Source organism: Phocoena sinus, chromosome 20 (genome assembly GCF_008692025.1).
Source record: "Phocoena sinus isolate mPhoSin1 chromosome 20, mPhoSin1.pri, whole genome shotgun sequence".
NCBI lineage: Eukaryota > Metazoa > Chordata > Mammalia > Artiodactyla > Phocoenidae > Phocoena > Phocoena sinus.
Genome location: NC_045782.1, coordinates 2,154,494 through 2,172,387, shown reverse-complemented (window position 1 = coordinate 2,172,387; position 17,894 = coordinate 2,154,494). Strand labels below are relative to the sequence as shown.

Genomic DNA, 17,894 nt, shown 5'->3' with positions numbered 1-17,894 from the left:
GCTGACGCATATCTCTGAGCTGTTCCACAGGAACTAAGACCCCCGCCCAGGTGGTGGATGGTGACTACAGGCTGACCACAGCATGCAGACCCCAGACTGGCTGGAACCAGAAGGTTGATGATTAAGATTTCTGAAACACCACCCTGCTACCTCACCTCCAGCCAATCAGAAGGATGTGCTCGAGCTGATTACACACCCTGCAACCCTTTCCCTCTCTTTGTCTTTAAAAATCCTTCCCTGAAAGTCATGGGGAGTTTGGGCCTTTTAAGCATGAGCTGACCGTTCAATGGATGGTACACTAGTGGCCTGAAGAAGAAAAGTCTGTCCCTGGTTGATCACGTAGGAAAAGTAAATAATTTGACCCGAAGGAAGAATCTGGGGTTCTCTCTGTTACATCCAGATCCCAGCAACTCCACTCTACCAGGTGGAGTTGCTGCGGCAGCTTAAACGATACCCATTTACTGTTAGCTTGTGTTTAGTGGGTCAGAAGTGCCGGCAAGCTCCACTGGGTTCTTTGCTTCAGACGTCAAGGTGTCAGCTGGGCCGGGCTCTGCCCTGGAGGCTCTGGGACAGAATCCACTTCCCAGTTGACTCAGGGTGTTGCCAGAACTCACCCTCTTAAATTTGCCATATGACCTGGATGGAATTGCCAGTGTCGGCCCGCAGTCCAGGGCACGGCAGGGCCCTGGGAACGCAGCCAAGGGGCCACCTGCAAAGGGCGGGGTGGCTGCGCCTCTGTCCTGCTTCCTGGGAGGTCCCAGGACCTGGCCAATATCGGGGCTGAATTCCACGCATTCATCATTGTTACAGGTCAGGGCCCCTCAGCTAAGGGGCGGCAGAAGGCCAAGCAAGCCGAGCATTCTTAGCCTAGCTGAGGTCCGAGGGCATCAGGACAGGGACAGAAGGGACAAAGGACCCTGCAGCACCAGCCGGTCCACATCAGAACTGCTGGGTGCCCCCATGGCGTTTCCTGGGTGTTGGCAGGACCTCGGCGCTGCAAGGGCTCCATACTGGAAAGTCCTGGTCTCCTTGCTGGCTGTCAGCTCCTCTCCACGCGTACCCTCCACCTTCACACCCACCGACAGTACGGGTCCTTATGCTTCAGAGAAAACTCTCGGCTTTTACGGGTTCATGTGTTAGGTCCACCCAGGTAATCTCCCTTTTGTCACATATACAGTGGGAAACTCCACAGGGCGAGGGTCACTGGGCATCATTCTTAGAATTCTGCTCACCCCACCCACCACCATCGTGGTTTTCCACCCCTGTAGAACGCTTCCTGGTTCTTTAGAGATGGAAGTCTCTCTGTCATAACCCCAAAGAGGGAACCAAAAGCAGATGAAGAAAGGGAGCAGCAGGGGTTCTGTGGGTCAGGTGGGATACAGCTAAAGGCATAACCAGCGCCAAGCCCAAGACTGAGGGCAGCTGCAGGGCCTTCCCCGGAAGTCTGACTTTTCCCCAAGAGGATCCAAGGAAATCTGAGTTGAGCAGACCGTCTGGAAGGGTCTTCTCCTTTTTTTTTTTTTTTTTTTTTAATGCGTTACGCGGGCCTCTCACTGTTGTGGCCTCTCCCGTTGCGGAGGACAGGCTCCGGACGCGCAGGCTCAGCGGCCATGGCTCACGGGCCCAGCCGCTCCGCGGCATGTGGGATCCTCCCAGACCGGGGCACGAACCCGCGCCCCCTGCATCGGCAGGCGGACTCTCAACCACTGCGCCACCAGGGAAGCCCGGGTCTTCTCCTTTTAATGAGAGCCATTTCTGGCTCAGTGTGGGCCCCACCCCACAGTGCAGGTCTGTTCAGGCTCTACTGCCCACCCTCCATCCTGGGGCAACCCCAAGACACCAGAAAGCTGGGCCGGGGGCTCAGCCGAGGGTCTGGCTGGCCGTTCTAACCTTCGCTGCCGCCAAATGAAGCAACCACCTCGCATTACTTCAACTCCAACTGATGCACCACTAAGGCCGTGAGCTCCAAGCCTAGTACCTGGTGTGAGATAAACACTGATGAAAACACGAGTCCTCGCCTTCTCCAGGTGAGCTGAGCCATCACCCAAACATCACCTCTCCGACCTTTGTGTTAAAATTGCATCCGCACGACCGACATTCCCAGTCCTCCTTCCTGGCTTTATTTTTCTCCCTAGCACATTCCACTGGCTGATACAGTACATATTTTCCTTTTACATTTTAATTAACTGTCGTTCCCCATGAGAATGTAAGTTCCTCGGGAGCAGAGATTTTGCCTGTTCCATTTCCAGCACTTAAATATTACATGGCTCCAAACTGGCACCTCAATACAAATTCATTAAATTAATATAAGGAGAGTTCCTTTTTTTTTTTTGGCTGCTTTGGTTCTTCATTGTTGCGTGCGGGCTTTCTCTAGTTGTGGCAAGCAGGGGCTGCTGTTCGTTGCGGTGGCTTCTCTTGTTGCAGAGCACAGGCTTTAGGCACATGAGCTTCAGTAGTTGTGGCACACAGGCTTCAGCAGTTGTGGCATGCGGGCTCTAGAGTGCAAGCTCGGTAGTTGTGGTGCACGGGCTTAGTTGCTCTGTGGCATGTGGGATCTTCCCAGACCAGGGCTCGAACCCGTGTCCCCTGCATTGGCAGGTGGATTCTTAACCACTGCGCCACCGGGAAGTCCCATAAGGAGAGTTCTGATCTAACCCATCACACTACACTTTGGTGGGGTAAAAAGAAATCATTTTCACTCAAAATTACATGGCTACCGGTTTTTAAAAAGATGGTTTTTAAACTGTCTGAGTTTTCTACAATTTACTTTTGGCTTCCCAAGTCGGAGAGAGCAAGCTTTAAAGGCCTGTCTTAAACAAACAGGTCTAGACAGAGAATATTTTGTGAAGAGTAAATAAATCAGACACATATGATTTGTATTTCTCTCCAAGTTTACAGAGATTTAACAATGAATGAAAGATACTCTGCAGGCAAAATCAGTTTGGGTTTCATCCAACGTGAGATGCTTTGAAAACTAGTTCAGAATGTTCACAAAAAACAAAGTAAAACAAAGCACTACAGCAGGAAATGTCATTCTCTCTCACACGACTGGAAATGTCTCGTCTAATCCCTCCCTGTGACCTAATCATAATGACATTCCACGTTCAAGGGCTGATTCCTTCTGAAAATTTTAATTGTCTTTTCGTACCTGTTCTAGCACGTCCCTCGGCCCACTTCTGTCAATCGGGGAAATGACAGTCCCTTCGACCACGGGCTGGGGCATGGCTGGACCTCGCGCCTGGTTGACTACTCCTTCCCATTTTCACTTTTCTGTTACCAGGTCTACTTCCTTCACCCTGAAACCTCCTGTAACCAGCTCTCCTCTCTGACTCCTTTGACCTTAGGAGCCTCTATTATTGGTCATTACCCTGACCTTTTCTTTTCCTTTTTTAACAGAAAATGAAAAGAAGGTGATGTCACATATTCGGGACACTTCTCTCCTTGGGCAGAGTCTGATTTTGAGACGCTTGACTGCTGCTGTTACACAGACATCCCAGCTGCTGCCTTGCCGTCTGGGCTGGCTCTCGGCCAAGGCCTTGTTTTCTTGCCACCCTGAAAAGCTGGAGGTTAGGGAAGGAGAGTCGTGGTGCTGGCAGCTTCAGAATTTTTAGAAAAATGGGGTAAAGGCACGGGAGGCTGGGTCTGAATAAGGAGAGTGGAGAAGTTGGCCGTTTTAAAGAGGGCGTGTCTTTAACGGGAAGGTAAAACAGTCCAACTTCCAGAAGAAAACGTAAGATGTTTTCATGACCGTGGAATAGTCAAAGGTTCCTTAAACAGAAACAGAATGCACTAATCATCAGAGACTGATAAATTATACTTAACTGAAATGAAGAACTTTGTTCAACCAAAGAGTGAAAATGCAACCACCCTGGGAGAGGATATCTGTCTATTTGACAAAGGACTTGTATGCAGTATATATAAATGCTTCTAAAATGGGCAAAAGGCCTGAGCAGGTGTCCCAAGACAGACAGCCCGACAGATGTCCAGTGAGCACATGAAAAGGAGCTCAACCTCACCCTCCAGCAGGGAGACGCCAAGTCACAACCACAGTGAGACCCCACGTCACATGCGTCCCAATGACCAGGAGCAAAAAGACTGACAACAGCAAGTGGCTGGGGAGAAGGTAGAGGAAACAGAGATTTCATAAATCGTTGGTGGGAGGTAAACCGTACAACTGCTTCGGAATCTGGCCGGCATGATCTACCACACTTGAACACACGCACATCCTGTGGCCCAGCCGTTCCACTTCTAGGTATGGATCCAGAAGGAATGAGCACGTGTGTGTTCCAAGAGGAGTACAAGAAAATACCAGGATTTACGACAGCCCCAGAATGGCAGTAACTCACCTGCCCATCACAGCAGAAGGGATAAATGAGTAACGCTGGGATCAGACAATAGGTTACTGACGGGTTGAAGAAAATGAACAGACTTACAGTTATAGGCAGCAACATGGATAAATCTCAGTAACTTAACTTAAAAGACAGGTGGAAATACTACAGTTTTTAACTTCCATTTATATAAAGTTCAAATGTGGCAAAACGGACGTGGCATTTAGGGATGCACACTTTTGGAGAAAGCTATCAGGAACCGAATTGAGGACAAAGGTACCTGTGGGAGTCGTGAGGGCTATGACAGGAAAATCACACAAAGGGTTTGAAGGATGGCAGTGCCGTTTCTGGTGCGACTCCGTGGGTTTTCACTTGACAATAATTCACGAAACTATGATTCACACTTGACGCGCTTTTGTCTTTGTATATGAAATTTCATAATAAAAAAACTTAAACTTATATCAGGTATTACTTCCTTGTTTAAACTTCACGGAAACAAAAACTGTTCCAGCAAACCGAAACTCTTCAACTAAATGCAAGCAACTCCTAAAGTAACAGAAGAAGTTGAAGGTCCACCATGTGGGGAGACTTTATGTGAATTAGGAAACGGCTCCCGCTTTGGGAAGATGATTTAGCGAAAGCTGTCTGCTTGGGCTGAGCAGCCTGTCGGGCGCCCTGCTTGGGCTTTATACCTCCTCTGAGCAAAGGAAAGGGCCCCCTCCCGTAAGAGACGCAGGCCTGCGTTGAGGTCATGTCTGCTGGGAGTACAGACGGGCCTTCAGTCCCGCCCGCCTCTCGACGGGGCCCTTGGGGCCCTTGGGGGCCGCACAGACATCTCCCTCCCTGGCAACCCCGCCTGTGAGAACAGAAGCCAACAGTGACAGGCACAGTGGCCAGCCAGGCCAGTACATACGCAGGACACAGGACCCCGCCCGCCCCCAACCCCCCCCCCCCCCCCGCGAGCCGCTGGACGCTGGCTGCCACCGCCCCTTACCGCGTAGCCCTCTGTCCTTCTTCTGGCACCACCTCAGGAGAGCGTTGCGCTTGGAGCCCACCGTATTCCCGGGCCAAGGCAGCCAGGGGGGTCTCTTCTTTCCACGCTAGTTAGAAAGGAGAGCACACAGTACAGAGAAGATGCTAACTTTTAAAACCCACAAATACGTAGGAAACAACTAACTAGATTAGAAAAGCAAAAGTCGAGGTCTATCCAGTGAGACTCTAAAGAAACCACCAAATTGGTCCCATCAACAATACATTTTTATCATGTCTCACGGTATGAAAGAGAAAGTAAATTGTGCTTCTTGGCTTTCAGAAGTCTGAGGAGGGTTTTTTTTTTTCTTTCTAATCTATCTGCTGCCCATCCTTCTAGCCTTTTATTTATGTATCAATACTTATGTACAGTATCATTTTAATTAAGACACCTATAGAAAAAACACTCTGCATGCTTCAAGGCTACACCTATTTCCATGTAACAAATAAAAGGTAGATTGGAAGGGCATTTTAAAAACACCAGATTGGCTACTTACGGGGAAGTGATGGGAATGGAGATGAAAAACAAAATCGGTAAAACTGACTCAAAATGGCGGGGGGGGGACCTGAAACTCTGAAGGTGACACTCATACTCCTCAGTTTATGGTGCAGGAACTCAATTCTGAGCACCTGTTTAGCCAAAGGAAGTGATTTCACTAATTAATACCATATCATTCCAAGAGCAAGAGTTTAGGTGCCCCAGCCTCAGTTTTCTATAGACACCTATACTTTGTATGTGACCTAAAATTATCCAAATACTAAAGAGGGACTAAAGATCACACAGTGTCTTCCATGACGCTTATCATGAAATGAGAACTACGTTCCTATAGCACGTGGAACAGTATTCTATTTCCCTACACCACTAGGAGTAGAGGGAGAACAGGAGGTGGTGCACGTCTGGAGCGGCACCTGTAGCAACAATTTAAGAGCAACAGACAAATACTCTATGATAGGATTTATATGTGGGATCTAAAAATAAAACAAACTAGTGAATAGAACAAACAGACTCACAGATACAGAGAACAAACTAGTGTTTACCAGTGGAGGGGGGCCGATATAAGGGTGGGGGGATTAAGAGGTACAAACGACTGCGTGTAAAATAAATAATCTACAAGCATATATCGTACAGCACAGGGAATATGGCTAATATTTTATAACAACCATAAATGGAGTATAACCTTTAAAAAGTGTGAATCACTATGCTGTACACCTGAAACATATATAATATTGTAAATCAACGATACCTCAATTTTTTAGAAAAGAGTAATAGGATTTCCTCCCCGATGTATATATCATCAGGGCATATATACAAGAATGTTCATAGCAGCACTTTTTATAATAGCAAAAAATTGGAAACAAGCAAATGTACCTCATCAGGAAATGGATAAACTGTGGTATATTCATACAAGGGGATACTATATACCAATAAAAACTAAAGAGTTACAGATGTATGCAATAATGTGGGTGAATCACAGGAACAATTTTGAATTAAAAAAAATGGAAATAAACACAAGATGTTTCCATGTGTACAAAATGTTAAACATATAATTTAAATAATATAGTTTATACTGCTAGAGGTACAAACATACATGGCGATAGTATAACGAAAAGCAAGGCAAGTTCAGAATGGGGGGGGCAGGGAGGTGATACCAATGAAGCGGCTGATAGGAAGTTTCAAAAGTAATGATTTTCTTCTCCGTAAACTAGAAGGTAAGTACCCAGGTGCACCTCCATTGTACTGTCAGTTCTGCATGCCTTAGACATATTTTATTCTTCTTCTTTTGTATCCACCCACTATTTAATTACAATGACTTTTAAAAGAGTAACGGGACACTTCTGGACCTCAGGTGATTTCTCTCCCGTGTACCCAGCACATTTGTAAATTGGGGTCCACGAGTTTCTGTGGTCAGAATCACCGTTAACGATGAAGTTCTGGGGATGTTGCCTGTTTTTACTATGCCTGGTCTTAACTCATCAAATTTGTCAGCCAAGTTTCTAGGCCTGACAAATCAGAGAAGACCGAGGGAAGGCTTGGAAAAGATTTTCTGCATAAACAAATAAAACATTTACCAGTTTTCTTTAAAATTATAAAGTTAACTAGATATGACTGCAATAATAATAACACGAGAATTTCCAAAGTAAGTAATTTCTATTCTATTATTGTTTTGTCTCAATAACATGAATATAAAAATGAAACAACAAATTAACTTCACTAATCTAAACCTTCATGATGAATGTATAATATAAATAGCATATTAATATACACATAGGCTGTTTATATACATTTCTGGCATAAAGAAAAGAGAAATTTCAGAATAGCACTAATTCTGGTACTTAAAGCCTGTTTTGATTATTTAAATCTCTTGCACATAAACAAGACAGAAATGTAATATCTGGGGCTTTAAATTAAACCTCTGAAAGATATGACCTCATCTATTTGGGTCCAAATATAGGCCACACCCAAAGATATGACAACAGCTGGCCTGAGGTATTCAGACTTATATAAAATCCTTTTATAATACTCATAATGGTAGTTCTAACGTATGTTAAAAAGCCATTACTTCTAAAGTAGCCCATTTTGTGTATTCCTCTACCTGCCTATTCGTAAATATTTACTGAAAGGCTCATTGTAGCACAATACAAGGGGCTGAGAAAGAGATTAAAGTGTTAAGATGAAGTATTTACTGTCCACTAAATAAATTATAGCCCAAACGGGGACCATGGCACACATACTATGCAACGGTAAATTCAACACCAAATGGGTGTCAGACACCAAAGGCAGAAGAGGGGGTGTCCCGGATACCGGGTGGTGAGCTGCAACCTCAGGGAAGGGTTGACACAGATGGAGAAGTGGTGTTTAGGAGTGTGAAAGGACAAAAGGAAGACAGTTCAGTCGGAACCTCGTCAGCAGTCAGAATTGCTGGTGTGACACTGCAAAGGCAGGAGACCTAACAGGCTCTGATGGATACCTGAGTTTGCTTTGTGGCTTCCAGCCCCCGGTGGGAGCGCTCAGCAGCCTGGAGCCCCCGAAGCCCAGAGAAGGAGGTCTGCTCAGGGACTCGAGCGAGGGGCTCTTGCGGAGATAAGGGTCTGGTCTCAGGTCCTCGGCCCTTCCCTTCAGAAGATCTGTGGGGACAACAGAATCGCCCGTGTGAGGAGGAGAGACCCGACGGGTCACCACACTCTCCAGTACAATCCTCACATCGGTGTCACGTACAAATGCACAACAGACACTGACTCACTATGCTGTGTACCTGAAACCAACACAACATTTTAAATCAACTACACTCCAGTAAAATTATTTAAAAAACTACACAACAGATACAGATGGAGATACACAGATACACTTTCTGGACCGAGTGATGAAAATGCAAACAGGGACGTGGTGTTTTCTAGAAAGGATTCTCCAGGCAGGACTGGCTCTGTAATTCATAGGGACTGATGCCAAGTTAGCCCCTCGTTCAAAAATTACCCTGAATTTCAAGATGGCACCAGCAGGGCACTGAACAGAGATCCTGTTTCTAAGAGCCTTTGGCAGGTGCGCAGGTGGCCAGGCCTATGAAGCCAGCCCGACCCCCGGTGAAGCGCCGTGTTCTAATGAACGCGCATCTCAGGGAGGGCGCCAGCAGGAAGACCTCTAGTGGGATTATCGGGTCAAAATGCTGGGAACAGGAATGACACCCATCTCCCAGGACAGGAAGCCATGCCAACCACAGGGCCTGCCTTGCCAAAAATCAGTCACGGTATTTCTTCTAAGGCTCCTCTCTGCTGTCCTATTAGTCTGTGGCAAAAGAGCTAATGAAACAGCCTAACCCTTCAGAGGATATTTCCTAAAGGATCACAAAAGTGCAGAATGGGAGAAAATTCCCAAGACTGTCTAGTTTGTATGTGCAGAGGATCTGGGAGCAGGAAACTGGTCACTTGTTTAATGCCACACACAGCTGGTGACCAGGCCGAGCCCAGCGTCCCTCCTCTGACGCCACAGTCGTGGAGAAAACAATAATTGTGCAGCTGATAGCATCAATTATGGGTGCTCAAGCTGGGAGTGAGGCTCATTAGCTGGGAAGAGCAGAGAAAAACAGAGTTTACATCACTAAAGGGAACAACAAAAACAGGGTATTAACCGCAGTCCTGCAGCTTCTGGGGACGTGATGCCGCAAGGCTGGCCAGAAAACAGGCAACTGTCACCGTGCAGTCCTTTCTGAGCCAAGTAAACAGAATCACCTGGGTGGACAGGGGCCTGCGGGGGGGAAAGGCGGGTGGCTGAGGATGAACTATTTACTTCCGGGCGATCGCCGCTGTGGTCTCAGCGTCGGTACTTATCTTGTCAATGAAAAGAACGGTTTCTCTACACAAAGGAAATTTTAGAGCCGGAGGAACAGAGATTACCAATACTAAGACCAAAAGTTCACCTGATGCCCTGAAAAATGGTTCAGATGGTAAATTTGACGTTACAGATATCTTACCACAATTGAAAAAACATAACACGCGCAGCCCTGTGCTTATAACCAAGTCATTCCTATTTCACACTATGTGGCAAACAAATGTGGAGAACTCAGCGCGGGCACCCCCTCTGGTTTCCTTATTCCTCTGACTCTGGACAACCCGTGGCCTCTGGTCACCATTTCCTCTTCCTGGAAGTCATTATGACAACTTGAAGTCCTATACAAACCGTGACCATTTCTTTATGAAGCTGCTATCAGAGCGATCGCCAGCCTCGTCACCAGAAGGCAGCCGGGCAGAAAGCATTAGGAAAAATCCTATCCTGGTCCCAGAGCTACTCAAAACCAGTGTGGCCTTTGCAAATTGCTTAAGCTCTTCAGGGCTTGAGTCTCTTACCTGTAAAATGCAGGGAATGGACCAAGGTAATCTTTAAATTCTCAATGTCGGGGTTTATCTAAGGCTAAAATCCTATTAATTCCATGAAAAAGAAAAAATTCAGAAGCGAAAAAAATAAGGTGGTGAGGTGAAACAGTTTACAGTCAAAGGGTAAAACTTATCTCACAGAAACTATTTTAAGGATAAACCTGTGTTTGACCATGACCTAAAAAAAGGATAGTGGGGATGTCTTTTTTATTCACCATGTCACAGAAACTGACACTTGAAAGACACAAAGGATTTCTCTCCATGCTGTCTAGATTTCTGGCTTTCCCTCCTTCTAACAGGCACCAGGAACACGTCAGTTAGTGTTCTTTTCATTGTTTTTGTTTCCTCATAGCAGTGACCTCGCAGCCAGCCATCAATTTCCAGGGTGAACGTTCTACACAGCCGGAACCTTCCGCTGACGCCTCCCGGCTCTGGGGTGTGAGCTGACTCCACAGGCGACAGTGCGTTAGGTGACAGCTGCCCCTCCGCGGCTCTGTCCCCAGCCCGGCTGGGTTCACTCAACCCTCCAGGCCGTCCCGCGAGGCGGACGGCACGATTTCTGTTTCGGAGATGGGGGAACCCCAGCGCCGAGGGCTGGAACGGCCGGGCCAGAGCCGGACCGTAGGCAGCAGGGGGGCCAAGGTGCAAGCCCACACGCCATCCCGCCCCGGTTCCCCCTCAACAGCTCCTTCACATCGGCCATCAGCACGGCACGTGCAGCAGGAGTGAAAATGAGGCGCGTGCGGCCCTGCGGTCACAAGCAGCGCTTCGCTGTCGGGATCCGAAGTTTTTAAAACATGGCATAACAACAGGAAGAGGTCTACACTCAGAGACAAAGACGGCTCAGAAGAGGCATATTTTAGGTACTGTGGGAGCAACAGACCTTCAGAATCAGAGAAGATTTTTTCTCAAAATAGTTTCTTTTAAAGATGAGACAGTCTCTTGAGATTTAGTTAAAAGAACAGACAAAAGACCTCCAGAGCCTGACATTTCTCCCAAACTCAAGCACCCTGAGAAGTGCAGCCAGCAGAACACAGCTGGGGTCTTGTGTCCATAACACATACACTCAGAATTTGAAATTGTTTGCGATAAATGCCACTTATTGCAAATAAATGATCCTTTTTCTAAGCTCAGTTTCATGCAAAGAAAAGAAGAAAAGTTAACCTCACAATACGTAACTCAAAACTACTTCCTATTTAAGGTGATTTACCTGAGAGGGGAAGGTCTGGGAGATCCAAGCGCTGAGTCACTCCTTTGCTGGCCGGCCGAGCACTACTGAAGGTTGAATGCCTCTGAAACCAAAAGGTACCCGCACATAGGTGGACGTGTCACATCAGGGACAGCATGAGCAAGGGGTGTGCGTGTGTGTATGCGTGTGTGCGGGTGCGTGTGTGCGCACGCGCATGTAACAGTTCTCAAGCTCGTTAGAATCCCCAGGGGGACCTTTTAAAACGACTTCTTTATTTGAATAGGTAATAGATCCTATTAGGAACAGAAGGGACACAGAGTGAAAACAAAGTCTCCCTTTCACTCCCATCACCCAGTTCTTCTCCCTGGGGTAATCGTTATTAATCAGGTTTGTGAACATCTTCCTGGAATATTCTATGTATATTCAAGGATGCGTGTAAAAAAATACTGTTTTTTAATGGCCAACGGGTACATGAAAAGATGTTCCACATCACCAGTCATCAGGGAAAAGCAAATCAAAACCACAATGAGATAACGCCTCACACCTGTAAGGATGGTCATTATAAAAAAAAACCACCACCACAGAAAAAACAACCGTTGGTGAGGGTGTGGAGAAAACCCTCATGCACTGCTGGTGGGAATGTGAAACGGTGCCGCTGGTATGGAAAACAGTAGGGAGGTTCCTCAAAAACGTAAAAATAGAACTACCACATGATCCAGCAATCCACTTCTGGGTAGATACACAAAGAACTGAAAATGGGATCTTGAAGAGGTACCTGCACACCCATGTTCACTGTCGCATGATTCACATTAGCCAAGAGGTGGGAAACAACCTAAAAATTTATTAACAGATAAATGGATGAAGGAAGTCTCTGCATGCAATGGAATGCTATTTAGCCTTAAAAAAGAAAGGAATCCTGTCACTAGCTACGACCTGGATGACCTAGAGGGCAGGATCTGCTGACAGGGGCTGCACCTGTGGCCGTGGCCCGAAGGCTGAACCTAGATGTTGACAGAAGTGGTCCAGGCTGCACTTAGAGGAAGACTTCCTGATTCTGGCAGAAATAGATGTTCCTTTAATGGGCCAACTCTGGGGTGTTCTGGGAACGTTTGCTGAATCAGCTCAGTGCAGATCAGAGCTTCCCCTGCAGCCTTCCCTGTGTTAAATTCCTTCCTGCTTAACTAGCTAGAGTGACTGACGTACTTACAAAAGAATGGGGATACACATTCATAGAGAAATAGTCCCTTGAGTGGGGAAAAATTTGTAGAAGGAATTTCACTTTTGTAATAAGTTTTTTTTTTTTTTTGCGGTACGTGGGCCTCTCACTGTTGTGGCCTCTCCCGTTGCGGAGCACAGGCTCCAGACGCGAAGGCTCAGCGGCCATGGCTCACGGGCCCAGCCGCTCCATGGCATGTGGGATCCTCCCGGACCGGGGCACGAACCCGTGTCCCCTGCATCGGCAGGCAGACTCTCAACCATTGCGCCACCAGGGAAGCCCCACTTTTGTAATAAGTTTAATCCAAAACAACCTAAATGCCTATCAACAGAGGAGTGGTTAAGTTAATCACTGCATTATCATACACCCTTCAAAAAGAATGAAGTATTTCTCCAAACACTGACATTTAAAGATATCTGATATATTCCTTCATTTATTCAACATATATTTATTGAGCTTCTACTATGATATGATTATGTGCAGCCACTGTTCTAGACAAGAGATGTAACATCAAGCCAAAGGGATAAAAATCCCTGCCCTCAGGGGTACATGCCAATGACAAAGCGAAAGGAGCCAGTGTCTGAATAACATGTAGTGTAACCCAATTTATAACACTTTCTCTCCCTCACTACGCCCCACATACACACTCCCCCCACACACACTCCCCCCACACACACATACACACTTTTTTTAAAAAAAATAATTTATTTTGCTGTGTTGGGTCTTCGTTTCTGTGCGAGGGCTTTCTCCAGTTGCGGCGAGCGGGGGCCACTCTTCATAGCAGTGCGCGGGACCCTCAATGTCGCGGCCCTCTCCCGTTGCGGAGCACAGGCTCCAGACGTGCAGGCTCAGTAGTTGTGGCTCACGGCTTAGTTGCTCCACGGCATGTGGGATCCTCCCAGACCAGGGCTCGAACCCATGTCCCCTGCATTGGCAGGCAGACTCCCAACCACTGCGCCACCAGGGAAGCCCCACACATTTTTATGTTAAAGAGAAACATCTACAATACACAACAAGCCATAAAGAGTGGTTATTTCTGGGGTTAGGGAACAAGGGGGATTTTTCACTTTTTCCCTTTTATACTGAAATTTTTGGGAAAAAAAGTTATTTGAAAAATGAGCACAAGGGCTTCCCTGGTGGTGCAATGGTTTAAAATCCGCCTGCCAATGCAGGGGATGTGGGTTCGAGCCCTGGTCCGGGAAGATCCCACATGCCACAGAGCAACGAAGCCCGTGCACCACAACTACTGAGCCCGCATGCCACAACCACTGAAGCCCACGTGCCTAGAGCCCATGTTCCACAACAAGAGAAGCTGCCTCAGTGAGAAGGCCGCGCACCGCAAGGAAGAGTAGCCCCTGATCGCCACAATTAGAGAAAGCCCGCGCGCAGCAACGAAGACCCAACGCAGCCAAAAATAAACAAATAAATAAATAAATAAATTTATAAAATTAAATAAGCACGAGTTAAAAATTGGAAATAATCTAAAAGTCAACCATCAGTAGGATGGATAAACCATCAGTAGAATGGTATATTTACACAAAGGAACATGACACCGCAACGAGAAAAGAACTGCCACAAAAACAGGAATGAATCTCACAGACTCAACGTTGAGCAAAACAATCCAGTAACAAAGTCTGAGGTCACAGGGAACTAATCTGTGGTGAGAGGTCAGAGAACGGTTCTTTCTAAGGGGTCACTGATGAGATGGTGGCATGAGAGCCCCTTCTGAGGTGACAGACATGCTTCATCTTGGTGTTGGTTACACATGGAAACATTCAAGTTATGTATTGAAGAGGTCTGTACTTCATGGTATGTGAATTATAGCCAGTGGTGTGCTGCAGCTGGTGTGTACCTGCTCATAGGGCCGATTGATAAATCTTCAGGAATTGCGCAGGCTAAGCTACTAAACACGGCTGTTATTAAAATGAGACTATGTTAAAAGCAAAAGTAATAAATACTCAAAACTCACTGCTTCCTAATTATTTTTCTACATTTTGCTAATGGGGTTTTCATACCTGCTGTGTCTGTCTTGTACAAATACCATCTAATGTACATCTCTTCTCAACCCCATATACACTGAGGTCGTAAAAAAAGCTTGAAATTGGCCACAACGGGAATATTTACCAAGAAATTGGCAAACACTACAAATCCGGGCTCTTTCCCCCAAGGAGCCAGTTGTAAAACATTTACTAGCAAACTTGTGTTTATAGCTCAATAAAGATAAGTAAAAATGAAGCATGACCTCTTTCACTTTTATTAAATAAAAAATGATTATCGTAAAATAAATAATTGTTTTATTTGGTTTTACACAGAAGGTGGTGGAAGTTACCTTCAAGGGCAAAAAAGTGAAAAAAGTATTTTTTTTAAAGCTTAAAAGATCCCAAACAATATCCGTAACTACTAATAACATCAAAAATGGAACTGTTGATGACAAGATCAACCTTAGCTCAGCAGAGGCAAAATGCTGAGTGCTACTGATAACAACAAAGGCCCTGGTCATAGAAATGCCAAGAGGCTGTGGTCTAAAACCTTCAGGTTTTACATGCAGTTACATGCAGTGAACTCTAAGAATTTATAAATTGTAAACATTCTCTCTCTCTGGGGCATTTTAAAAAATCGATTGCTTGAGTAATATACCCAGTTCAATGTCCACTTCTAATAAAAATTATAATCTTCATTTAACTGAAATCTTTGACAGTGTCATCTTATGGGAAACCAAGAAAGAGGCATTAACAAAACTGTGTGACAGGGGCTTCCCTGGTGGCGCAGTGGTTGAGAGTCCGCCTGCCGATGCAGGGGACACGGGTTCATGCCCTGGTCCGGGAAGATCCCACGTGCCGCGGAGCGGCTGGGCCCGTGAGCCATGGCCGCTGAGCCTGCGCGTCCAGAGCCTGTGCTCCGCAACGGGAGGGGCCGCAACAGTGAGAGACCCGCGTATCGCAAAACAAAACAAAACAAAACAAACAAAAGAAAACCCGTATGTCGTCTGCAGCATCTCAGACCTTCCTCAGGAATCAAAAGGCAATTTTTAATGAAAGTTTCATTATTATTATTTTAGGCGTACTAAAAAAATGTTCCATGTGCCTCAAAAAAATAAACCCACTGGTTTTTGGTTCCCTTTTGTTGCCTGGGTACCACGTGACACCAGCCCTACCCCACCCCCCCCACCCCACGCCGTTGGCTCTGATACCTGCATTGGAGAAACAGCGGCAGCTGGAGTGGTCCTCACGGGGATTTCCGCTCAGGGGGCTCCTGGAGGCCTTATGGACAGAAATGTCCTGCCCAGCTCCACCTGCCAAGAAAAGAGATGGGGACATTTCTACGCTGCTCTGGTTCAAAACAGCAAATAATAGTTCCTGACTTGCTACTCTTTTTGGTGACTAAAAAAGTATCCCATGATGCTAATTAGGTATTACGTGTACTCTTTCACCCACTTCTGCCCTGGCCCAGTACTGAATTGGGGAATGAGTTGGGGGGAGTTAACTAAATGGGGGCTGGTCTTAGATGCAGGACACACGCGGAACAAGAAAACATACAGGTGATGCGTCACCTACAGCAGGCAGAACAGACACACTCTTGCATTAAACCATTATTGTTCATTCCTTTCCCACCTTCACAGACCGAACGTAGTCACTGAGCCGTCACAGCTTCAGTCTTTGTAGTCTAATCTTAATCTAATTTAGCCCAAACTATTTTAGCAGAGACAGCATCCTAGGATTAGCTGTTTACCCTGGCCTTCCAATACAACAGGCATATCTGTTGCAATCAAGGGAAGAAATATATTGCATTTTGGATACAGGCACATTTGGTTTCTCCTCTTTACTGTATTTATGGGTGTACAGTATAGAGATGCATTTTTCTCATGTGGCGGTAACAGTGACTAAAGGTGACTTGTGAGTCAGGCAGACATTGCCAGAAAAAGCTGGGAATGTCCCACGATCGGGAACGACAGATCAGCACCAGCGGCCACACACAAGACCAGGGGGAGAAGCATGTAACAGCACGTTCCAGGATAAAGGAGCCCAGGGTGTCAGCAAGGCAGCCGAACACACAGATCAGCGCCTCATTTCCCAAAGAGACGAAAGCCTCTGGCTGACCCTGCTAATCCTCACGAGATGGTAAGAAGGCGTTCAGCAGTGACCTGGATTTAACAGACACAGAGGCAGAAGAGGAAGGTGGAGAGGCAGGAACTGGAGTTGCAGAGAGGAGGACAGGAGAGCTGACTCTCTCTGTTGTCTCACTGGAGCCCCAGAGGGCATCACGCACCATGTCTACACGTGAATGGTCTGGGAAGGGCCCCGTGGTCACGCCAACGTGGGACCAGGGTGGTGGAGGACGGGCTTGATCCATGGGGCCACGGTCTGAATTTGAGTTTTGCTTATGAAACAAAATGACGAAATACCTGGACGCCCCAAGTCAAATGACTTGATAAGGGATTTAACGGTGGTTGCAGACTCTGAAGATGTCGGAGGAGTTCTGTTCACGTAGCCGCCGTGCCACCGGCCAGGAGCATCCACCTCGGAGGGCTCCGAATCTTCCTTCACAGGTCTGCACGGCAAAGAGCAAATCAGATTGAAAAGGTGGAGGATGTCCCCACGGGACACAGGGCACAGATGGAAACAACCAACGTCGAGAAGAGAAACAAATCGGGGAGGGGGATCGCAACTGAAAATCCTGTTTTCCGTACCAGCTTTGCATTTTAGGAAATAAACGTGGGTACCGCTCTTAATTTGTATCAGAGATGTTTTCTCCGGAATGGCCAGAGATAGCATTTTTCTATGTAGAGTGACTTGACATGAGCTCTAAATAAAAAGGATGTAACTGTAAACTGCAAAAAAAAAACCCAAATGTTATTTATCATAAAACAGTTAGCTTACTGTCCGTGGTGGATACAACGGGTTGGTGTGTCGATGTGAATCTAATCCCCACCTGGCACACAGAGGTTGGAAAGATGACATTTCGGGACCCCCCTGCAGCTAGGATTTCAGATGGGGGGTTTAGGCTCCCGTCAGAAAGACTGGACAAGACGTGCACCAGGACCTGAGTCAGGAAGGAGAGGCCGGGCACAGGGCCTTCACTACGCTGAGACAGACGGAAGCAGAGGCAAGGTTCTCCTGCTGCTGGAAACTGGTGGCAGCTTTCCGACCAGGCAGGCAGCTTCCTGGTTTAAGGCTCCCCTTCACGGCAGAGGCAGCAGCTGGCCTGGCAGCCCAGTTCTGTGTGCTGTAACTTCGAGCGTTGTTCCTGGAAGCTCAGCCTGGAGTCT

General features: G+C 46.8%; 1 protein-coding gene across 1 annotated transcript in view; it reads right to left on the bottom strand.

The window, feature by feature from the left end:
• Positions 1-17,894, bottom strand: part of SPECC1 (sperm antigen with calponin homology and coiled-coil domains 1) — a 254,519-nt gene that overhangs the window by 48,009 nt on the left and 188,616 nt on the right. The window contains 9 exon segments of the mRNA XM_032616185.1: positions 5,323-5,337; positions 5,339-5,380; positions 5,382-5,411; positions 5,413-5,428; positions 8,327-8,483; positions 11,434-11,515; positions 15,819-15,863; positions 15,865-15,920; positions 17,031-17,176. Of these exon segments, the coding sequence (XP_032472076.1) occupies positions 5,323-5,337; positions 5,339-5,380; positions 5,382-5,411; positions 5,413-5,428; positions 8,327-8,483; positions 11,434-11,515; positions 15,819-15,863; positions 15,865-15,920; positions 17,031-17,176 (589 nt within the window).